The sequence below is a fragment of the Botryllus schlosseri genome, chromosome 4 (assembly GCF_051294905.1).
Source record: "Botryllus schlosseri isolate E-star chromosome 4, Bs_hap1, whole genome shotgun sequence".
Taxonomy (NCBI): Eukaryota; Metazoa; Chordata; class Ascidiacea; order Stolidobranchia; family Styelidae; genus Botryllus; species Botryllus schlosseri.
In genome coordinates this window covers 25,858,494-25,883,417 of record NC_137239.1, presented here as the reverse complement: position 1 = coordinate 25,883,417, position 24,924 = coordinate 25,858,494, and the positions used below count along the sequence as shown (strand labels likewise).

General features: G+C 40.6%; 2 protein-coding genes across 8 annotated transcripts in view; one reads left to right on the top strand and one right to left on the bottom strand.

Annotated features, from left to right (window-relative positions):
• The window catches only part of LOC145437617 (uncharacterized), a 299,426-nt gene that overhangs the window by 194,590 nt on the left and 79,912 nt on the right, over nucleotides 1-24,924 (bottom strand). The gene's annotated exons all lie outside the window — the stretch shown is intronic.
• LOC145437591 (dynein axonemal heavy chain 3-like) overlaps nucleotides 1-24,924 on the top strand; it is a 63,320-nt gene that overhangs the window by 14,578 nt on the left and 23,818 nt on the right. For 3 of the 4 annotated variants that reach the window (XM_080314857.1, XM_080314854.1, XM_080314856.1), the window contains exons 15-44: nucleotides 634-755; nucleotides 1,095-1,176; nucleotides 1,235-1,327; nucleotides 2,896-3,056; nucleotides 4,283-4,490; nucleotides 4,987-5,120; nucleotides 5,350-5,550; nucleotides 6,700-6,895; nucleotides 7,286-7,480; nucleotides 8,287-8,475; nucleotides 9,060-9,188; nucleotides 10,241-10,441; nucleotides 11,002-11,127; nucleotides 11,613-11,785; nucleotides 12,429-12,657; nucleotides 13,498-13,650; nucleotides 14,914-15,055; nucleotides 15,485-15,683; nucleotides 16,736-16,964; nucleotides 17,232-17,373; nucleotides 17,973-18,203; nucleotides 19,468-19,679; nucleotides 19,848-20,015; nucleotides 20,391-20,478; nucleotides 20,536-20,666; nucleotides 20,729-20,829; nucleotides 21,002-21,134; nucleotides 21,207-21,322; nucleotides 22,034-22,139; nucleotides 22,208-22,302. In XM_080314857.1, coding sequence (XP_080170983.1) covers nucleotides 634-755; nucleotides 1,095-1,176; nucleotides 1,235-1,327; nucleotides 2,896-3,056; nucleotides 4,283-4,490; nucleotides 4,987-5,120; nucleotides 5,350-5,550; nucleotides 6,700-6,895; nucleotides 7,286-7,480; nucleotides 8,287-8,475; nucleotides 9,060-9,188; nucleotides 10,241-10,441; nucleotides 11,002-11,127; nucleotides 11,613-11,785; nucleotides 12,429-12,657; nucleotides 13,498-13,650; nucleotides 14,914-15,055; nucleotides 15,485-15,683; nucleotides 16,736-16,964; nucleotides 17,232-17,373; nucleotides 17,973-18,203; nucleotides 19,468-19,679; nucleotides 19,848-20,015; nucleotides 20,391-20,478; nucleotides 20,536-20,666; nucleotides 20,729-20,829; nucleotides 21,002-21,134; nucleotides 21,207-21,322; nucleotides 22,034-22,139; nucleotides 22,208-22,302 — 4,685 coding nt within the window. The remainder of the gene's footprint in view (nucleotides 1-633; nucleotides 756-1,094; nucleotides 1,177-1,234; nucleotides 1,328-2,895; nucleotides 3,057-4,282; nucleotides 4,491-4,986; nucleotides 5,121-5,349; nucleotides 5,551-6,699; nucleotides 6,896-7,285; nucleotides 7,481-8,286; nucleotides 8,476-9,059; nucleotides 9,189-10,240; nucleotides 10,442-11,001; nucleotides 11,128-11,612; nucleotides 11,786-12,428; nucleotides 12,658-13,497; nucleotides 13,651-14,913; nucleotides 15,056-15,484; nucleotides 15,684-16,735; nucleotides 16,965-17,231; nucleotides 17,374-17,972; nucleotides 18,204-19,467; nucleotides 19,680-19,847; nucleotides 20,016-20,390; nucleotides 20,479-20,535; nucleotides 20,667-20,728; nucleotides 20,830-21,001; nucleotides 21,135-21,206; nucleotides 21,323-22,033; nucleotides 22,140-22,207; nucleotides 22,303-24,924) is intronic. The other variant, XM_080314855.1, reaches the window with a different exon arrangement.

The following is a 24,924-nucleotide window of genomic DNA, read 5'->3' as shown; positions in this document are numbered from 1 at the left end:
CACCAAATTCTCGCGCGCAAATTTGCCTCAAATATCAATTTGTGGAATATAACCGCATGTTTGAACTGTATTATTTTGACACAAGAAAATGCCAAGAGGTGTTCAGTAACGATATTGTACATCTACTTTTTCGGAGTACTCAAGTAGGTTTTGAATACTTGTATAGCCTACAAAAGTGGTTATGATTACAGACTATTACTTCTACTTAACAGGTTTCAGTTTTTAGGAAAAACTAGACCTATAGAATACTATATAGAACTCAGCCCTAAGCTTCACGCGCGTGAATAATAGCAGACGCCAAGCTGTAACGCAGTACTACAGTTGCGTTGTATATTTATTCACCAGCGATAAAACAACGAACAATGCCAGAGTAATCAAGTAATCAAGTAAAGTGCTCGTAGTAATGCTCAGTAAGTGCAACCCAAATCTAACGAATACCTTGATACGAACTTACATACGAACGAATCCAAAAAGTTCAAAGTCAGGTTATCGAAAAGACACGGAGTTTTAGGTAAGAAGTGGTGGTAGGAAGAACCTATCAGCTTACCCGAAAAGGGATATTATAGTTGATAAATAGCCGCCTTGAGAAATACAAGTCAACTTTGTCTCTTTACCGAAGATTTCGCTTTTTAGGTGTCCAGGTCGGAAGCTTTGGACAGGTTTTTCAACTGCGTCGCTTGCTTGATGTCGAACTTGCTCCGCGAAATAGTGAGGATGTCCATCCACGATTTGGTGTGCTTGTTGGAAATCTACGCGTGAGTATCGCATTTTAATTCCCTGCTCACAGATATAAATTTTCTATGGTCAGCTTGAGAATATTTTCCTTGGGCTTTATATCTAACGTGATGAAATGACACTCTCACGTAGCTCCAACTCTTTCGTATCATAATTCTGTTGTTGCATATTCTGTTGATAATCACCCTGACGTTTAGCTGACACAAATTTCACTCCAATTCATTCTCCATCAGATTGAAGCAACATTATAAATATAAGTAAAGTGACTTGGTTGTGATCACACGTCAAAATGCTCTCCGTTATTTACATTTTCCTGTCAGTAAGTGTCCGATATATCATGCTCTATCTTGATAACGCAGAAATGGCAACAACTACGACGAATCGTACGTCGAAAGCGGTCATCAGCACCCGACTAAAGCGCGTCCTTTCAGAATATTCATGGTGAGAAGATGCTAATATTAAATATCGCAAACATATACCTAATCTGGTGTCATCGCAGGCAGCGGACTCTGTCAATGCTATCACCCAATTTTCACCTGATTTCTCACAAATTACAGTCGTGATGCATGAAGTCATCGACGTCTTGGTCAAGGTAAGCACTCCAGGTCAACAGCTAAGTCCTATGTTCCAAAGAATTAACTCATAGTGTTGACACGAACGCAGTATTGTGCGATTTACCTCAAAGTCAAATGAGAGGGTTCCTAAACACGTGTGTCATTTGCACATTATCATGGTCTATGTACAATGAATCTATGTACTATGTACATTGTACATGCATTGCTACATTGTATTAATCTTTCTCTGTGCAATGTCTTACACTCAGGAATACCATACCATGTTATACTCAATGTATGTGTTTTGCCATCTCAATGTTAGTGTCCCTCTATCTCGTATTTTCAGTGATGTTCAACAGCGATGTATCTAGATCAGAAGAGTAGGGGAGATGTGGTACCGGTGGATCAAAAATTGCAAAATGATCTCTGGCCCCCTAATCTTCAGCCGAGAATAGCAGATCTTTTGCTGTCTCAACACTTCGATACAAGCTCTACGTATCGCGGACATTTACATGAATATACGCCTTTTCAAAAAGTATTTATAAACGTTTAAAGTTTGTTGCTCGAACGTGTTATCGGTCCCCACCCGGTGGGTCCAAAGGCACACGACCATGGGACCTAGGAGACATACGCTCAAAAACTCAAATTTGTTAACTTGTTTTGTTGTGTACTATAAGCTAAGCTACAGCAAGCCAATGAAGAATGTTTCGTCGTGACCTTCAAGAATAAAATAGATTATATCAACTCAAATGTTGGCATAAAATCATGTTTTGATTTACGCCTAAACTTACAAAATTATTGCCACATACATATTACCCGGAAATCGACATTTTGACCTTCAAATTCCTCGTAATAGCGATAAGACACCACAGCAGGTAACTATGATTTACAGCCTATATATAAGTAGGCGAGTTTCTGTTGTTAAGTGAATAGTTGGTCTATTTATTTTGCTTGATTTGGCTATGGTACCATAGGTCCCCCACCCCATAAATATTGTAATTGACTTGAATATGGTCCACTCGAGGATGTTATTGATTCAAAAAATATGTGTCATTATATACCCTGATACAAGCCCTATACTTCACATCAAAAGTTATGACGGATTTGTTAGTCCGAAAGGTGATATAGAAAAATGCAGATGTCGATCCAAATTTACTTTAAACCCCCTAAAACGTAAATCATTCGCCACAGACCCCATAACTCACGCAGGTTGATTTTTTTTGCATGTGAGGAAAGATTCTGCCAGCATGGAATTGTAGACAAATTCACGGAGTGTAATCATGGAATTATCATGGAGAATTTTTCAAGTATTTTCGGTCCCAGTGATCCATCGGTACCACATCTCCCCTACTTAACTAAGTTTTGCCAACTACCTACTACTTCTACTTGAAGTACCGTAGAGAGTAGCGGTGCTGAGCATACATTGACCACCTCTGTTTATTTTCTAACATATGCGAACTTATCTTTACATTGTATTGTATATAATGATCAATTAGTGTTAACCAAGTTTACTTAAAAAAACACTGACCTTCCGTTAACTACGGTCCAGTCAACTCGAAACGAAGTTAACATTCTTGGCGTGGAAAACAAAATTCTGTATCAACAGAGCGTCGAAGAGCTTCCACGAATCGAACAATTGTTGTTTCAAACGGTCACCGACTCGCCCGGCCACTATTTGTCCACCGTTACCGTGAATGAAGAAATTGTGGCGGTCGCCAAGCAACGAGTCGCGGCGGTCATCGAAAACAACAGTCATGGACCGAACAAGTAAGCGGTTATTAATGGGCGGAAATGATATGGATACATCCTAAGGGAGTATAGTAATCCCACCTAACACACCTGTTTACCACCTATGCATTCACATTATGAAGTCTAAACCCTGTAAGTTCGGAGTAATACGCATTGAAACGGGCATCCATATCAAGCCTCTGTGGCGCATATAGCTGGCGCGAGTAAGCAGATATGACAGCGGGCTTATCAAATTGACACGCTAATGTGCGGATGAATCCCACGAATCAGGCGGGAAACAGAGAATAGCCCCAAAGAGGTTAGGCGCTATCAAAACAACCCCTATCGATACGATCGATTCACCACGAAATCCGTTCCGCCATAATGAATTTGTTATATAACATTCTTCAATTCTACAAATTCTCGCCCATGAAACGTGTACGTTTACACAGATTCGAACCCGAAACCAATAATTGACATCTCGCGATCCAAACTGCCAGATCATCCGGTGTAAAATATGTCACAGACAAACATGTCTATGTCCACTGTCCAGTACAAGGCCGAGACAATGCCTTGTTTTGATCACGCATATTATACCTATCCCCACTAGGAGACAATTGTACTGTGGGCCCTTGTGATAATATTTGTGATGAATCTGTGTGGTTTCGTGACATCCTGTGTTTTCTTAGTCTTGGACGCCGCTTTGTTTATATTTGTTGGCGTTCCGGTTCGTTTGTGAAATTTTCAAATCCTGAATCCAGTACGAATGAATGTGTTCTTAAAATGTGACTTATAAAAATAGCGGACAGAGTCTGCCGTTTCCAATGATACGACTTTGCGTGCAACATGTTTTATTTGAAATTGAAGCGCGTAAATTTATAGCTTCTTATCGCGAGCGGTGTCTAGGTCTGACGATTTCTCAAAGGTGGCCAGTAAAGAAGCGCTTCTATTCTTGAACTGTATTCAAGGACATTTCGTCCACTTGCGGTACGCATTCAAGTGGTTACACTTCCACGCTACTTTCACTTCGAATTAACATGTATTTCGGCAAAGCAAGTAGGCCTATAGTACACTTACCTTTCAGGCTTTGTAATTTATAAAGTAAAGAGTAGTCCTCCTGGTATGTGTTCCGATCATGTTTATGATTGAAATTGTCGACAGAAATGGCCGAAATAGCCCCTAAAAATTAGTAACTATAATTTCGAAAATACATCCAGTAGTAGGCTACATACACTAGTTTGAACTCCTCAGTTGTTCCTTGACAGATACCGCAGCACGTACGAACCGATATACTATTATCTGCTCGACGATAAGACGGTGAAGAAAGTCGAGAACTTCCTGAGCAAGGAACCATCGTTACGATCTTACGTGAAGGAGCTCGATAAACTGCGAAGGATGATGAGCAGTATCGAGCTTCTTCCTGTCTACGCGCCGATGAATCTTTTCTTACTGGACTGCGTTGCCTTGAATCAGGTATGATTGTCAACTTTAGTGCTGTACGTAAATGAAAAATTACTAACGGACTCTATGATCGAATGAATCGTGTCGATTCTGTCCGACGATTTATAAAATGAAATCGTTACGGCTGCGCGGCATTCAACTCATGTTAAGCGTCTTATTACGTGTGATATACATCGCACTGTTTATGAGATTTTTTTAACACGCTTAATTTGTCATTTCTCTCAGATTCAATTCATGCACACAATGGTTTGATAGCAGCAGTGTCCGTGCTTCCACCTCAGTTATACCGGACTTGCCATTAAGTTACCCATCGACGTCATTTACGGTGTCATTTGCAGGTTATACGATATAAATTGAACGTTAGTATTTCTGATGATATAAATTCCCCTGTGCACTTTATTATCATTGGATATGTAAGTGAGTATACATTCAATAGTTCTGGGCTAGAGTGTGCAGTTCCCTGTCGCATGTAAAGGTTAAAGGTAAAGGTTATCCGCTTTTGTTACAGTGGCTTTTGGAAAGAGCCAAAAATTTGCACAAGCTCATGGTTGATCATGTCGAGGACATTTCGCGATTCTACAACCGCGAGATATGCCATGAATACGATCAAATCGTCCGGAAAATTACCACCCACGTCGACGGGTAAGTTCAATTGAACAAATATATTCATAATGAAATAAACTCGAATATTTTCGGCTGACTCTCGTCAGGGGTGATTAGAAAGAACAAAAATTCAATATGAATGTATTACTTTCGTATATTCAATGCTGTTGAAATCAGTGCCGTAATTAGATGCAAGATGATGACCATGATGACATGTTTACCAACGATACAATCGCTACCCGAAGCATCTCATTTTGTACCATTGTAGGACCTCTGATCTTGTGGAGCTGCAGGAATACGTTGACGGTCTCCCGTCCGGTCAGCTTCTGAAGCTGCGCGACATGCTTGAACTAGCCGGGAAGAATTTGATGTTTTTGATGGAGTATTCTTACCTCTCCGATACGGACATTCATCTCAACTCGAATACTTTCTCGTGGCCAAGCAGGATTATTCCCATCATACGAACAAGGTATGCGAGCAAAGAGATTTTCAATATTTCTGTGTATAGGGTACGAGATTTTGAACCAGAGTGTGCCGTGTTTATAACAAAGTGGGACGGTTATTGCGTTGAGTTCCAATGAAGCACTTTGAAAAGGGTTAGATATTCTTATGCTGTCTCTAGAAGTGGTCCGCAATGAAATACGTCTACCTTCACTCAACTAGGTAGAGGTATTTCATGGTACGTACTCAACTAGGTTTTGTCTGCCTTCACTACTTACTCGAGTACTTGTGTTTATAGATTATAATTTTGCTTTTTCTTGAACACTTTGTAAGACGAAATTACATACCTTTTCAATTGATAATATATTCATATGGAAGTGAACCCGAATATTTTCGGCTGACACTCGTCGGGATAATCGTCAGCAACTAGTAGAGAATGTTGACGATTACCCGTGACGAGCGTCAGCCGAAAATATTCGGGCTTATCTCAATATGAATATAATATTAAATTTTATATTGAAGTTCTGTGCCCCCAAGAAGTCTTGCATTTGATTTTTTTAATAGAAAGTAGTTTGGGATAAATTTACCCCACTTTTGTGATGGAAATTGTCAAAGGAACTGCGTGAAATAGCTGGTGTACCACAACAATCGAATATCTCTTCCAGTATTTTAGCTTAGTGTAGTGTCGTGAGTCATTTAGCATTATTCACAAAGATACATTTTGCAATCTCGAATGTAGCCAATATGATATGACCATAGAACATTTTTTAACCTATATACTTGAGTAATTTTCATACTTTTCATTTTCCAGTGCGGCTTGATGTATATTTGATATTTCTTGGAAATTGCTACATGTACTTGTAATTTAATAGAAGTCTACTGTGTTGCTTCTACTTCTACTTGAGAAGCAACGCTGACCATACTTTAGGCACATCTGGCTAGTGGCAACCTGAAACGATCAAAATATAGGACAAAACATCACAAAATTATTACCCAACTCTCATAGGACGCAGAATTCGTTTAGTCGACCTACCATTAACAGTTTACCAAAACCGACTGTACTTGAAATTATGAATCACACAAACTCGGGGCACGGGTGTAGGTAGGAAGGACTGACTGTGTCACAACCCGACAGTTCACCTCCATATCTCTCATGTCCCATGTCGCTAATATTCAGTGAGAAACGAATGCAACGAGAACACGACATGAAAGTGAAGCGGTTGAAGGAGAGGCAAAAAGACATGGAAAGACGACTCGAAGAGACTGCAGTCACGCTGAAAGATTTCAGAAAGAAAGAAAAAATGGCGGAAGCTCAAAAGTATCTGGCGATATTGGAGGACATTCAAGCAACGATTACAGGATTTATGGAAGAGGTCCGTATCAAAAATTGCGTAAATACTAAGTATTATACACCGGTTCTCGGAATGTGTAATTATCCAATATGTGTCTTCTACTCTGAAACGATCATTCGGTATTCAAATTTCGTCCTAGAAATGTTCAGAAGACATGATATGATGGTACGGGGGTTTATCAGATTATTATATCCTAAAAATAAGTCATAAACCTCAGAGGATATGTAGAGTGAAGACTGAGCTATCAAGATCTGACTTGGTATTTGACCAACAAACGTTGCCACATTACATAACTGTCACTACCATATTAGCTAGCTGATTAAAGAAAGCTTTTCTCGTAATAGGAAGCATTGCAGATAACATAATACGAGCATGCGGAGAGTATTGTATAGATTGCTCAATGATTTCCAGAAACAACAAGTTAATCGCGAAGAAGCATTGCTCAACGTCGGTCACATCAGCTCGTATCCTCAAATTCAAGAACTCGTGATAAAGAAGGAGCCTTTCGACAAGTTGTGGAGGACGGCCGTTGATTTTTACGCAAAATACGACCGCTGGATGAACGGGCCGTTACTGAACGTAAACGCAGAAATCGTGGAGGAAGAGGTATTGCTCTTGCGACTATTTGCCGTTTAAAACTAATACATAACGCACACAGCAGCACGTAGTGTTGGTTTGATTGGGACATCATAATCCTACCAGGACAAATTTACGTCAAATTTAATTAGGTCGTATCCAAACCGAGTCGGTAATGGTGCAAGAATATAGTGGTGAATGATGTTCTGGAAAATTCACTCCCAAGTACAAAAACGACTTCTAACCTAACAAAGTAGTCACGGTTGAAATGAATGCACATTTGAAAGCGTGATTCAAGTTTTGCATATGACTAGAGTGCAAACGACATCAGAATTTGACCCGATACCGATAAAATAAATAATCAGGGAGCTTCACCGATAACGCTGATGTATTCAGCTGATATTCAAAAGATATACCATCCAGGTTAAGGCGCAGTTCCGAAACTATACAGCATTCACTTTAAATGTTTAACAGCCATGGTAATGCAGGAAGGTGAAAAAATAGACAAGCTGCATCTAGACAGCAGTAAGCTATGAGAAATATATCTTTTCCCAGCTAGAAGTCGCATGTATACATAATACAGTATGGTTCTCTGACTCTATACTACCATGCTTTGACGTCACTAAAATTGCCGATTTTTGGACGAAACCGATGCTTCTTCCAAAGCGTGATATCAATGTACGGAAATATTATTACATCCATTTGGTAGCGAGCAAGGTATGCATTTGATAAGGTTCCACGCATGTAATTTGGTTCAAACGAAAATTTCGTTCGCAAAAACTCAAGTTACACTTTGTGTCATTCGACAATTTCTTTACACCGCGCTTATTTAAAAGGTTGCGAATTTGTGGAAGACAAGCTACAAGTTGACCCGGAGATTTCAACATCCGGAGTTCGTGGGACCGTTGCGGGCGGCGGCCATGATCAAAGCCAAACTCGAGAAGTTCCGACTGAACATGCCCCTCATCAACGCACTGTGCAATCCAGGCATCAAATCACGCCATTGGGAGCTGATGTCCGAACAGGTATGTGTTGGTGATAAGCAGTGGTCAGTTACGAAATAGTCGTACTTTTTCGGAACATTCAAGTAGGTTTTTGTCTACCTTTCAGACGAATCCCACTTCTACATGAAAATTTTTGGTAAAAATTCTCACATTTCACAAATTGAATTTTAAAAAGCTGGCATTCAAAGTTGTTTCGGGATAATTTTGCGTCATTTTTGTTAGTGAAATTGTCATAAAAAACGCGTGAAATAACCCCCTGTATAACGGTAACTGTATATATTTTCGAAGATCTTACCTGTATGCAGCGTCATTGGTTATTTTGGGTAAGTCGCTAAGATGCACCCTGCATTTTGCAAAGTAGTCACCTTCCATTAACTGCTAAAAGTACATGTCACCCTCGACCAAGTCTAGAGAATTTGTGACGACGCACTTGAGTACTTTTAAGAACTTTTTTATTTCCACTTGAAGTAGTTTTCGAATGTCTTGGAAATTGCTACTTTCGCATGTGATACTTCTACATGAGTACCAACTATGACTAATTTGAACACTTCGGGTTATAAGTTACGGATACCGCAGTGGCCGCTCACAGACACGTACACTTGCAGGCCGGTCGTGAATTAACCCCCAAAGAAGACACTCCACTCTCTCAAATGCTGGACATGGGACTGGAGAAGCATCTTGAGAATTTGACTCACATCAGTAATCAAGCACGAAAGGAATACGCACTGGAACAGGTTCGTGACGTTGAAAACGAACAATCATCGATGCAACACTGCAGAGGAATTTCTTAACTAATCTCGAGCACGCTAAAAGTTTGTGATAAACGCATCTGTAATCTACATATGTAATCCAAGTGATAGGTTGAAGCATGCTGGACGTATTGTTGCATCAACTCAGTATCCCGCCGGCTATCCGACAGTCTACGAGCATGTCCAGTGTCCACATTCAAGTCGAAAAACAAGCAATTTCTACTAATTGAATACTAGTCCGTCCTCAAGATCAACGGACCACGACCTGACCTATCGATCTCGCCTTCCGTGACATGCCGCCCCATTTTCTATATACTTTTTTTCTTTTACTTGGCATTCAGTGTGCATGCCTCCTCTTTACATCGCATAGGCCAAGGTTGGTGTCTGATTCCAAAGACAACCCCAAGTCGTTTCGACACCTTCCTATCTCTTCATTGTATCGCAATTTTCGTGGTGTATTGAACTGATAAATGCTAATAAACCGAGCCGAGTTGCATAATAGTGCCAAGTTGAGCTTATATTCAGGTTTACCATTCACTCGGACTGTAACTTGTAAATAAATGCACGCACAATTGTACATGATTAAACTTAATACAACCAAACACTCCAATGCTATCTCTTTCCTCCAGCAAGTTCTATCCTCATTATTCTCATTGATCGATTCTCAATAGATGCTTCGTGGCATGGGACGTGAATATTGGTTTTATCACAACATCCATTGGAATAATACATTTATTATAACTCGTATATCTTATCGAATCTTAAAGAAATGCATAATTGCACAATACATGATTGGGCTCATTAAAACCAAGGACTCCAATATCATCCCTTTCCAATAGTGAATTTTGTCATGATCGATTCTAGAATAGCCGTTTCGTTGTACAGAATCTGAAGATTGCTTTCATAGCAGCATCCATTGCAAAAATGCATGTAATATAAACCGAATATCGATTCTCATTGATCGTCAAGTGCATCACATCAAGTTGTGGTCACATAATCCATTAATTATATACCTATGTCTAACTTTACTATCCAAGGCATTAACGAAAATGAAAGACGATTGGAAAAACGTTGAATTCGGCCTGGCGTCTTACCGAGACCAAGACATCTCCGTGCTTTCCGCAGTAGACGATATTCAGTTACTGCTCGATGACCACGTCGTAAAAACCCACACGATGAAAGGTTCGCCTTTCATCGAGCCGTTCAAAGAGGAGATACAGGTCTGGGAGGAGACATTGGTAAGAATACTTACAGAGACCTAATAGAAATATAGTAGCTTAAAACGAGAATATTGCATTTTAATGCTCTCAATATAGCTTTCCATTACTTGTGTGTGTATGTCAGGGGCGGAGGTGGGGATCGAAAACCTCTTTTTCCTTAACTTTTCGACCGACTGATTGTGACGAAATTTGTAATCACTACGTCATAATGTATCTATGACGTCGTGTTGTTGTTGAAAATTTTCTTCCGCCGCCAACTATTTTAACACCCCTCCGAAACTTTTATCCAAGCTACCCGTATTCATGTACGCGCAATTAATTCACGGGCTCTCAGATTCTTTTGTTTTCCCCATATGCACATCTTAGTAATTAGTTCAAAATATTCGTTGCCTACGCCCAATACTTACTTTTACACGACGATAGTTGTGAAACGTATGAAGTACTATAGGTTTCATATATAGATCCCTGATTCCCGCGCAGAATAAATGCGATACGAGGTAGTGCGATTTCACCTTGTACCACGCGGGCTGTATATGTTTACGACCCGGTATACGTCACGGTGCGCGAATAATTTGCAGGAGAAAGCGAGAAACATCATTGACTGCTGGCTCGTCGTACAAGCGGCGTGGTTGTATCTGGACCCGATTTTCGGGTCCGAAGATATCAGGCGACAGATTCCACAGCAAGGGGAACTTTTTACCAAGGTCAGTAGCTATCTTTGACTTGATATCTTTCAAAAGAGTTAGCCCTATACTAGTTTGACATATATATTTGCGTTGATAAAGTTTATATCTTCGAGATTATGCGGAGATGCATTCGTTGAACCATGCTGTTCAAGAAGAGTTATAATTATATCTTAATTTTGAACAGAATCCGAAATAAGTATGCCAATAGCAATTCCTCTTGACGAAATCCCACATTGCTACTTCTGGCCATATTTAGTGTATTAGCTTCGCTGAGAGTTATTTTTTCGACATGGGGATTTTGGCGTATTATTGGTAGTCATACCACATAATTAATGGGTTCAAAATGCAAAAATGCGAATTCCAGCGCAGATATATCCTCTATTGCACGCCGTCAATGGATATCGATATCTGGAAGTTATCTGCTGATATCGTTATTTGAAATAGTTTCTAAGATTGCTGTCAGTGCTGTCGTCATAATTACTTACGTTATCCGCTCCCACCAGGTCGACCACATGTACAAAAATGTCATGAAACGAACGTGTCAAAATCCCAACGTCATGACCGTGCTGAGTTATCCCTCCATGCTCGAAGACCTGAAGGACTCGGAGGCATTGTTAGAAGACATACAGAAAGGACTGAACCTCTACCTAGAAAAGAAAAGACTGTTCTTTCCGAGGTAAGATATTAAACATGTATTCGGAGTCTAATCGATCAAATGTAACTGAACATCGAGTTACGATATGTTACCCCCCTAGAATCAACGCTGGCAACACCACTTCATTCATAGACAGTTTGGCGTCGCCGCTATATATCATAAAACGTAAAATACCTTTCACGGGATACGGGAGTCGGTGGCGTACAATAATGTTAATAGTATAATATTTTTGAATCATCCTTTGTCGTGATTGTCAACCTCAGTTCCGCGAAACATAGTTCTGACATGCCATGATGATTATGATTAGTCGAGATCGTTGGTGGTAAAGTAGAAGTAACGTTAATTTCTACTCAAAATAGAATAGCGACTTCCAAGTAAGCGAAAATAAGTGTTCTAAATCTAATTTGCCTAATAACTGGAAACTGTTGAGTAGAAGCGAAAGTAGTCAAAAATCATAACCGCTTGAGTAAGCATTGCAAATAGGCAAAAACATGCTTGGGTACTACGAAAAAGTGAAAGTACTTCGTCAGCAACCACCTCTCCTCGTGAGTATGTACGGATGCGTATAGCATCGAATAGAATATGTCAAGGACAGCTTGTTCGCTTTTATATATTACACTGTTTGTGCCTTCAACTGTATTACCTATATCTTCGACATTCGCAGATTTTTCTTCCTATCCAACGACGAGCTGCTGGAGATCTTATCGGAGACGAAAGACCCGCTCCGCGTCCAGCCGCATCTCAAGAAATGCTTCGAGGGAATCGCCAAACTGGAGTTCACCGAAGACAAACGTATCGACGCGATGCTGAGCGCGGAAGACGAGCGCGTGCCGCTGGCGAACCAGATACGTACCGCTGAGGCCGGTGGTCTCGTCGAAAAATGGCTTTGGGAGGTACGGCAGTTAGTGTTGCTACATTCTTAACGTAAAAAGTGTGTGTTCAGACTGTTCACACCCGTGTACCACCCGTGATATACGGGTGTGCAATGTGCATATGCACCTACGTCATACTTGAACCGCGGTATGAATCAAACACAACATTTTAATCCAAATGATATTTGCACGTAGGGACGTAGGCAGGTAGGATTTATAACCGCGTTAAAATTCCGAGTTAGGATATATCTCCATAAGCATTGGTGTATTTGACTCATTTTTACCCATTAGAACGGCGAGAAAGCAGAATTTTGCTCCTAAAAGTAGCGTTTACCTGATTTGCACCCCACACTATGATTGGAATTTTTTAAATACACCCATTTTCCACTCATGTATTCACAGAGTGTACGCTTACAATAGCATACATGAAGGCTGTCTTGGAGTATGGCTTTGTTATTCCTGTGTGAATCAATTGGTTACTTTCACTCACGAACGAAGCCATTCACCACGTCAGCTGCTGACGTCATATCAGTGTTTATGTTTAGTTTCATTTCAGGGTGGTTTAGGACACTATTGTAATGCCGTCGCTACGAATATATAACTATTATGATTTAGTACGTACGTTGATGATCGTTTTCTGAGTATTGTATGATTTCGTTCATCGCGGGTGGGATTATAATAAGTGTTATTATCATACCATTAAGGTTTATGACTTTATTTTCTTGTGTTCGCTAAGACGATATTGATATTGGATGATGATTATCGGGGTATTTTCATAGTGTCCATCATCGTGTGTACCTAGCGAGTTGAACATTGTCATATCATTTTCGTAATAATAGAATTATCACCATCGCTATTCAGGTGGAGCAAGAAATGATAAACAGCATTCGTGTCGTCATGGAACAAGCGATTGAAAGCTACCCTCTTACTGATTTCAAGAAATGGTGCCTGCAATGGCCGGGTCAAGTGATACTGGCGTCGAGTCTTGTCTACTGGACTGCAGACGTTACGCAGGTGGGTACTATGCGGCTAATGTAATGCGATTTCAACTTATGACTGGCATATTACTGTGTGTCGCTATGTATGGCTTTTTTCCTGTGTGATTGCTATGTGTCTTTCACACTGGATCTAGAGCCTGCCACGGCGATTCTCACTATCGACTATGCAGTATACTGTGCATGTATTGTGAATAGTGTCTTTATTCGAGGCCGGAGTGTCACTTGGTCTGCAGCCATTGTACAACGCAATAATTCTCACTGCATTTTGTTGATCACTCCTCTGTTGATGCATATGAGAAAACACAGCTATGTCGGAATTGTTTAGCGGATTAAACATCAGGTTTTATATTGTGTATTCAATAGTACGTGTTAAATGCACAATAACCTGTATACATACCTACCTAAGTGTTGGAGGTTGATCTAGGCTCCTCCTTGCCATATGTTTCGCGTAAGTGATATCTCAAAAAGCCTAGAAGTGGGGAGATATGGAATCATAGTAAAAAAACATCAGCCCGGTTGAAATAATCATTGCAGTCGAAAAACACCACGAATACCACGAACAACAAAAATAACAACCTGAATAGATACAGTTATACTAAGAGGAAAGTTGTGGATATACAGCAGTGTTGTAACCAAGCCACATGCTTCCCACTCACGAGCCAACCTCCATTCTAAATAGTTTTGAATCAAGTCAAGTCGATTCATTTTCAACTCACCACCGACACAAGTCGGAGTCCAAGTCGGAGAGCAGACGGTCGAGTCTGAGTCATAGTGTTGTGATTCGAGTCCGAGTCCAAGTCATTGTGCTCACCGTTCAGTTTTCAGTTCACGCCACGTTCAGCCCACCTTTTCAACTCTGCTCTGGTGATATAGAATGCCTTGCATTCATAAACATGAGTAATTTTTCTCCCTCTGTTTCTGGCCCTATTTTTCATGTACCAGTTTTCATAGACGAAATACCAATAATATGGTAACTTTACTATTCTTCGGAGTTACAATGAAATGCCTGTCTTGACCGTCCCAGTCTCGAGTCATATGATTGGTCGAGTCGAGTCGAGTCACCAAAAACTCGCGACTCGAGTCATTACAACCCTGATGTACGGGTCATGCTTTGACACGATTAGAAACTGATCTGTGATCCGTACCCTAACTTTAAACTCCTACGTAGGATTTATAGTGCTAATTCCTTCCTCAGTTTTAACCCGTGGAGAAAGTATCGAGTTTCCAAAGTGTGCAACTGTGCATCTATGTTTCGATATCAAGTACCGCATGTTTTCAGGCAATCGAGGTAAAGAACGGTCTGAAGGAGTACTTGAAAGTATGCGACTCTCGTATCGAGGACATCATTCATCTTGTACGGGGAAAACTGACCACGATGGCTCGAGTTACGCTGGGGGCTTTGGTGACCATCGACGTGCACGGTACGGACTGCTATCGTTAGCTTTATCAAAGATTGCCCACCCCATAAACGTATATAATATATTTACATATGTACATCCAATCCAATGCTATGAATTATCGCCTCGATTATATACAGTTACCGCGATACAGGGGCTATTTCGATCGACTGATGAAAATTTCACTCATAATAGTTATGCAAACGTAATCCCAAACTATTTTCTACTTAAAAATGCCCAAAGAATAGAAAGTTGCATTTTTCCAACAAAATGTGAAATAGAAATTGAAATAGTGTGAAAACATAACCACGCGAGTATATATTGCAAGGAGGCGATACCTTCCCAAGTACTCCGAAAAAGTAGGGGCTCACACCATTCGTAACATATAGTATATCCATTCCAATGTCCAAAATTCTATAGTAAGCTAAGGATAAATCTCATTATCACTTACAGCAAGAGACGTAGTTGCGCAACTAGCAGAGCAAGGCGTGCGAGACGTTCGGGACTTTCAGTGGATATCTCAAATGCGATATTACTGGGAAAATCTGGACATCGCCGTCAGGATGATATCCACGACCGTGATGTACGGTTATGAATATCTCGGAAACACCACGAGGCTTGTGATCACGCCGTTGACAGAACGATGCTATAGGTGGGATTATATACATGGTGTGAACTCGCAACAATCAATGTAAATTATTCCCAATGCAGACCTAAATATTATAAGCTCTTAGTCGACTGTATACAGTTTCCACGGGTATGTCTTGTTGCGTTAAATAGTAATATGTTAATTAAGCAACTATATATATATTTCTGTCTTCTTCCCTCGTGTCGACTGACTTCGAAGTTCGATTCAACAGTTATGTTATATATTCCAAATGATCATTGATGTAGTCAGGAATAAGTTCTCAAAGCATTCATGAGCGCGAACGAAATGAGATTAGGTAATGCGACATTGCTAATAGCAGATGACCCAACAACAGCGATAACTTCACACTGTAAAAATACACACTTGGAATGACTTCGATGCTTGGTCATACCGACCTTCGTGCATTCGATTTTGGTATCGCGTACTTTGTCTGTTGTCAGAGGTAATCAGTATTAAAATACTTCTACTCTTTCGGAATACTCAGTAGATTTGGCCTGTCTGTGTCACCTATACAAGTATTTGGATTGCTTCAACTTCTACTAAACAATTGTTGTTCAACGAAACTATTTAGCTTTCACACTTTGAGTTTTCTAAAGTAGAGAGTATAACTTCGTGATATGTCGACATTGCTATTATAACTAAAATTATCATATATCTGGTCGAAATAATCCACGTATCACTGCAAATGAAAATATTTCATATAATTTCGCTCATATATTGTCATTGGTCATTTTAGTCAGTCGGGAGGACGTACCCTGCATTTTTTAATGTAACTACTTCCGATTTACTGCTAAAAACTTGCCACCCCTCAACCAAATTTGTTTTGAAACTAATTGCTTGAGTACTTATCAGGTGTTTATTTTATACTCCCACTTGGAGTAGTTTTGACATATCTTTAAAATCGCCATTTGAATGTAAAGTTATGGCATATCAACTAGTTCTACTCGAGAACGAACGTTCATTGTACTGTGACCACAGCTGATTATTTAACGGTTTATGTAATAGGTATCAAATCAAAAATGGTTTTCTTCATTCATCCATTCATTCGTTGCCAGAACATTGATGGGCGCCTTGCAACTGAACTTGGGCGGCGCGCCCGAAGGCCCTGCCGGAACAGGAAAGACGGAGACGTGCAAGGACCTCGCGAAAGCGGTCGCTAAACAATGCATCGTTTTCAATTGCTCCGACGGTCTCGATTATAAGGCGATGGGGAAGTTCTTCAAAGGTCTGGCTCAGTCAGGCGCTTGGGCCTGCTTCGATGAATTCAACAGAATCGATTTGGAGGTAAAATACTGATCATCTGATCCGCGTAAGCGGTGGTTAAAAAGAATATCAGTGGGCCGTGCTATACAATTCGGCAGATACGAAATCATATACCGCACTTTCAAATGAAACAAGGATCTACCAATAACAATGAAAGAGAACATGTCATCCTTACACTATTGCGCATAAGAAAGATCCTCCCTCTACGGCTGACCAAACGACGAACTGCATGCAAAATGCGATGGCATTTTGTAAAACAATAATGATAAAACCTTGTAAATTTTGTAGGTGTTGTCCGTCGTGGCGCAACAGATCCAAACAATCCAGCGGGCGGTTGCTGACCAGGTAGAAACTTTCGTCTTCGAGGGAACGGAGATTTGCTTAGACCCGACAGGCACAATATTCATTACTATGAATCCAGGATATGCAGGTATACACCTTGATAAACGACTTGGAGGAGTATAATTAGACACCCACCCAGGCTTAGACCATATAAATAAGAGGCATGTACACCGGATGTAAAGAGATAAATGATAACAGAAAAGGACTAGCGAAGAAAATTAATTTGCCATCGGTAGTAATCATCCTGATAAACCCTCTCATACTTGCCTAATTTTGATGATGCAACACTTTTGTTGCACTGATAAAGTCATTGATACAAATTAAATCAGTTTTCATCAGTTCATGAACACCTCTTCTACAGGGTTACGATATTTTACAGGTAATATCATGATATAATGCACGAACGATTTATTTATGAGCTCTACCAAACGCCAGAAATGTCTTCTTCTTTATCTTTCAGCGTTTCTGAGTGGTTTGCCACACTTCCTTGAACAAAATCACGATTTACACCCATTCCAATAGGTCAAATTGAATCAAATACACTAATCCATATGTAGATATAACCCAGGGGTGGATTTGGTTGTGTTTTCGTATAGCACCACCAGAAACCGCAAAAAGACTTCACGGATATATCTCCATAAGGATTGGTCTACTTACTTACTTACCCAACATTCACCTCATCTACAGGAAGAGCGGAGTTGCCCGATAACCTGAAAGTTTTATTCCGAACCGTCGCCATGATGATACCGGATTACGCGCTGATCGCCGAGATCAGCTTGTATTCGATGGGATTCGTGGAGGCGAGAAGCCTAGCAGTGAAAATCACCGCTACCTACAGGCTGTGCTCGGAACAGCTGTCGTCTCAACATCATTACGATTATGGAATGAGGGCTGTGAAGTCAGTTTTGACCGCCGCGGGTTTGTATACCAATGTACCCATCCATTGTTTCAATGGAAATCAAAATTAACAAATGTCAAGAGATTGTCGGTAACGAAGTACTTCTACTTTTTCATAGCACTCACAAATATAGGTTTTTCCTACTTTTCCTACTTAAGAGGTTACCCTTTCAGACTAGTTCCACATATACCTAACATATATTTAGGGAAAACTGCTCACATTTTAGACTTTGTATTTTTAGGGCTTATGTTTGCTACTTTAGGAGTGGAATTGTCATAACAACCGATCTGAGCATCCCCTGTACCACAGTAACTGAACTTATTGTCGTGAATTGCACGTATTTGTTGTGATATTAGTCATAATAAAACTATGCAACTCCCTGACGAAATCTACTTCATGAAGCATATTACATGAGTGCATTTCAGATCTCCATTTTCAACACACTACTTCCATATGAAGTAGTTTTTACGTGTCTTGGAAATAGATACTTCTACTCGTAACTGAGTAGACGTATGCGATGGGACTGTCTTTCTACTGGAGTATCAATACTGACTATACTTTGGCCACCGCTGGATGACTCATATACTGGGTTGTAACCAAGTCACTAGGCTCCGAGTTACAAGTCAATCTCACTTTTATAGTTTTGACTCGAGTCAAGTCGAGTCATTTTCAATTCACCACCGACTCAAGTCCGAGTCCAAGTCAACGATCAGAGGGTCAATTCCGAGTCATAGCAGTATGACTCGAGTCAGAGTCCAAGTCATTTTGGTGACTGCTCAGTGCTCAGTGTCCAGTTAAAGTCTTGTTAAACCAGCTTTTTATAACTCTGTTTGGTGATATCGAATGGTTCGCATTTATAATATACTAATTTTCAGCGCTTTAAGCAGTTTCTGGTCGCATTTCCAAGTACCATTTCCAATAGACGAAAACCCAATAGTGTGGTTACTTTACTATTCTTCGAAATTACAATGAAATGTCGGCCGTCGCCGTCTGAGTCTCGAGTCCTTTAACTTGGTTCGAGTCATGCGCAATGAGTCGAGTCCAAGTCGAGTCAATACACAGAATGACTCGAGTCGAGTCGAATCATTTCCGTATTTTAAGAAAATGACTCGAGTCAAGTCGAGTCATCAGAATATCGTGACTCGAGACGGACTCGAGTCGAGTCATGACTCGAGTCATTACAACCCGGCTCATATAGTCTTCATTTAACCTTTAACACATTTAGGATTGTTTTGGAATGTAGGCTATGGGAATAAAACGTAACAAATTGCCGTCTATTTTCAGGAAATCTCAAGCTCAAGTTCCCGGAAGAGCCGGAAGACGAGCTTATGCTCCGCGCCATCACCGACGTGAATTTGCCTAAGTTTTTGTCACACGACATCCCTCTGTTCCAAGGGATAATATCAGATTTGTTTCCGGGGGTGAATTTACCGGAACCAGACCACGGCGTTCTGGAAACGGCGATACTGTCTGAAATCAGCAAGAACAATCTTCAGGTATGCTTCATACCATCATTATCACATGGGAGATCTATTAAAACCCCCGAAAGCATAGAAAAGTTATGATCCGTGCAACGATACTGCCATTGAATCATATTCAGCATTGATAACACTAGGAGGATCCAGCAAAGCCTCAAAATATAGGTATGTGTTATCATTTTGCAGGCCGTTCCGTGGTTTATCGGAAAGATCATTCAAGTTTACGAAATGCTTCTCGTGCGACACGGGTTTATGATTGTCGGAAAAGCGATCGGCGGGAAGACAACCGCATACAACATTTTATCGAAAGCTCTCGGCGACTCAGCTGTGAAGAAAGAAATGAATGAAAATCCAGTAAGAAATGGATAAAAGATGCCTCTTGATATAAAGATTCACCTCTCAGTCTGGGAAATATGTAGAAGACTACACTTCAGTACGAGATAGGCATAGGCATACTCGTATCTCATTACTTAACCACATAGTTATATTTGACCATTGACCATATCGTTATTTAAAGTATACATTGATGCCCCTTAAAATTTATTGTGGAATATATGATATAAGTGTGTCATTCTCGTTACTCGTTACATTTTGCTGTACTTGTAATCTGAAACCATAATTGCATAGCTTCCAATGAATAATTGTAGCAGTTCGTAGAGCAGAAATCAGTCAAAATACCGAATTTGGTAAATTTTCTTCTCATGGCTATATTCTTATCTCTACTTTCAGGTGAAATTGAAAATAATCAACCCGAAAGCCGTGACAATGGCTCAGTTGTACGGTAGCTTCGATCCCGTTTCTCACGAATGGTCTGATGGTAAATATAGCTATGAGTTATGTATTAATACTGTCCTGATCACAAGACTATGCGCAGGAATCCTAGCCAACACATTCAGAGAACACGCGACCAGTACAGACGAAAACAGAAAATGGTTGATATTCGATGGCCCGGTGGATGCGGTATGGGTTGAAAACTTGAACACAGTGCTTGACGACAATAAAAAGGTATATGATCAGGCGTTTAAACTTGAGATGGACTAATACACCTATACGGATATTTGTTTCAGCTGTGTTTGATGAGCGGGGAAATTATCGCGATGAACAACAAACAGAATATTATATTCGAAGTTCAGAATCTTGAACAAGCTTCCCCTGCCACAGTTAGCAGGTAAATATTTTAATACCGACATGTCTTGCAAGAAAATTGGACACTTGAAAGTCAATGGTGCAATGGGAATGTAGGATCCTACTTATGCCGTTTCCAGTTCTTCGACAGTATAATGCAGCACAATGCATATAGAAGCTCTGAAATTACTGGATCTTTTCTTTTACATTGTCAGGTGCGGCATGATTTATATGGACCCAAAAGAGCTAGGGTCAGGGTCCCTGGTAGCATCATGGCTACAAAAATCTCTACCTGAATATCTCACTAAGCAGCAAAAAGACACTGTGCGCGCTCTCTTTGAATGGCTGGTAAGCATTACCTTTTTTCTGCCAACATATTAATGTATTACGAAAAGTGCATGTGATGATGATATTTTTCAGGTGCCGCCGTGCATTCAGTTTGTCTTGAAGCACTGCCATCAAATGGTACATATTTCTGAAATGCACATAACAGCCAACCTGCTAAAACTATACAGCTGCATGCTCAACGAATTAAGGTACGGTAATCATATTAATGCCGTAGTGTTAGTTGATAGCCTTCACTTTTAGTGCATTTTCCGAGTACACTCACTCCGTATATAGAAAGATTATGAGCAATACACTGTACAGTACAGTCTGTATTCGATATCAATGATTCCAGACTTTTATTGGGTTGATTATGGAGCTTGTCCTATGGATGTATCGCGACATGCTAAAACTATACAGCTGCATGCTCAACGAATTATGGTACGGTAATGATATTAATGCCGCAGTGGTAGTTGATAGCCTACACTTGTAGTACATTTTCCTATAGTACACTCACTGCACATAGAGAAAGTTTATAAGCACTGCAATGTCTATTCGAACTCAAGAATTCTATAGTCGTTTATTGGGATGATTGTGAAGTTTGTCATATGGATGTATCACGGAAATCCATGATCTTTAAACCTTCTTTTACATCGCACTAGTTTTCCTTCGTGCATGATAGTTATGTTTGTACGGTACGTACAGGGAAGCTTTCCTATCCGCTTTGTATAGATTATAGGTTTCATGCTCGGCATGCTTTCTAATAACACTCTTCTGAATGCAACTAACAGTATTTTTCTTGCATTCACCACCTGCACTTTTGGCATGCTTGCACGCACACACGCCTAACCGATGTAACGAATGTGTAAGTAACTATGCTCACGACAGCGTCCAGCACTTTCTAACTTAGACTGCCAATTTAGTAACGCATCCAGTCCAAGCGAGGAGAGCGAAATGGAAAGCATATCCACCTCCATCACCGACAATGACACTCAGTCCGCAAACAGAGTGTCGGCATCAGAAATGAAGGTGTGTGTAGGCCTATCATCTTTATTCTCTTATGTATGGAAAGTTAGCGATGCATTCCACTATTTCAGGCTATAGAAGAGCGTGGCAACATGTTGATTGCGCACTTTCTGTTTTCTGTCGTTTGGTCCGTGGCTGGAGTGATCGAAGAAGCTTCCAGAGAAAGGTGAGTATTACGGGATCGTGATTTTAATGTAGCACACTGTACAAACATTAGTGGAATATGTATGTATTTGCCAGATCTCCACCATAGCGTATAGTGACAGGAATGGATGTATTTGACTAATATTCACTCAAACGAAATGACCAATGTCTTCACGATGACCTTTGAACTTCCGCGTTCGCAGCCAATCACATTGCGCCTCGCTCATATAGTGATGAAGCGGAGGTGATTTCTCCATACATGAGATTTGTGTAAATCGAGGATCTATCTCCGATGTTATGTCAAGTTGTGGTAATATTAGAAAATGGATCGCGCATTCGAATCACTGATTCTATAATCGCATCGAATCAGGTCATTCGAACTTTGCATAGAATCATCAGCAATAACCACTTTGTACACGAAGATACACTGTGTTATGCAGTTTTGAGGAGCTGTAAAAGTAAGGTACATATGCATCGCTTACCCGCGGCTACATATACAGTACATTGTACAATACACATTGTACAATTTGTTATGCACAGTGCACTCTACAAAGTACAATTGTACTGTAGGCTACTACAGATACATTGATGGGCAAAAGCTAGCCGCAAAATAAGAAGTAAAAGAAGTAAATTCAGACGATTAAGATCAACCTGCTTTCTAAAACTGACTCCTCCCTCTTGAATTCCGAATTATAAATAGTGGCAACAAGGTTATTACAGTCCAGTGAATAGCGTAATTCATATCTCGCTTACTAAACGCCGCCAGTTGCAGAATATTCTTTTAGAATTTCCCATAACGTAAGCGTTTATGTAAATGTCAATACCGTAAATGTAAATTCTGTTAGCCCGTTCGGCACTTGCCACTGTCGCCTTTCAACACAATGGGTTTGCGGATGTTGCATTGTTAGGCGTCTGACTATAATCAAGAAAAGCGCGCTGCCTTGGTTGGATAACAATCTTGAAATTGGTTTGGTATCAGTAACACACCTACGCTTAGCTGTCCGCGTTTCCAACCAGATTAGCAATGTTTTAAATACATAGGTCGTTAATCGTATAGAGGTCATTGATGAATTGCGTGAATCTGATTGAAATACTTGACCTAGGAAAGTTTGCATCACCTTGTTCGATCGTCATTGATTGTTATGCAAATCTTGGGGCATATATTTGTATCCCAATTGAATCTATTTTGCCTTACAATATTGTAGAAACAGGCCCGTCGTTTCTAGCAACCTTATCGCGTCGACGGGACACAACATGTCTGCATCATGATGAACTTAGCCAACTCAGTTTTAGCTGGTATGTTGACGGAATTACTGAAGGCATAAAATAAATCTAAAACAGGACCAATACGTCTGGTCTTGGGGTCATACATGCTATATACTGAGAGTTACCACCATGTCAAATGTGCGTCAGTACTCTCCACATCTATTGCGATATAAATCCAAGCATGTCTAATATCCATATTTAGCCTGCCTGTCTATCGCATTGACTTGATGAATCCAGACCAGTGGTTCCCAACGTGGGCGATATCGCCCCCCAGGGGGCGATTTGGCGGTCTAGGGGGGCGAAAATAACGAAGGGGGCGATAGGGGGGCGAAAACGGACGAAGGGGGCGATAGGGGGCGAAAAGAATGAAGGGGCGATAGGGGGGCGATGGTATGTTAAAACGGCTATATTGGGGTCGGGACCGTAACTACCGCACCCCAAACACCCCAATTAGGGGTGGGGGGGGGGCCGAAATCGAAGGAAGCCCAAAATTATTTCGTGAATTAACATGAATAATATCGTAATTTTTTAGAAATGAATGCGACTTTTTCAAAAATTTCTCGCGATGTGCGCGATTTAATATTTCCATGTATCTTGATGTTGGGGTCCCCGTCAACCAACAAAAATACGCATGATTTATACAAATGGAAGACTTCGGCGTCGGCCATTACTGCGCCACGACGCACCAAGGCATATGAAGTTGGATATCATGTAACATGCGACTTCGAGAAGTGTGTCAGAACGATCAGCAGCGAGAAGACCTTGGCCGAAAAGGAATGCCCTTGTGCTGACCGAAAACTTCGATATATATACAATGTCTAATTGTCCATAGGCGCCTCAATGGCTGGCGTCGAATGTTCCTGTCCTGGTGACCTTAACCCTACAGGACAAATGCCATCCCGCAAGGAAAAAAATATTTGCCAGTAAAGAAATACCAATATGAAATCATGTACATCTTTTAGTTTGGTACGTTTTGACGATTTCCATATCTTCTGACATAGCAGATATAGGAGGTCACGAAATAGCATCTTGTTAAGAAGTCAATATAACAACGATTCCGCCCAAAGATGTTTAATGAATATTTAGGGGTCCTACCTTTTCCGACATACCACATCGATCATATTGACCGATTCAAACATGAATTATATAAATTTGTCGCGCTTCGCGCGTTTAGGCGAAATACGGTGACTCACCAAACAGTACAGGAAATAGGGTATAGCTGTTATGTAGCGACAAAAAGCCCTCTGGCTGAGGGGGGTCTGGGGTTTGGTTTATCACCCCATGGGGCCAAAGACCAACGTTTTTTGGAGGAAGGGGCTGACGAAATCGGTTCCCAATATTTGGGGGGCGATGATCGGTGTGGAGCTTCAAAGGGGGG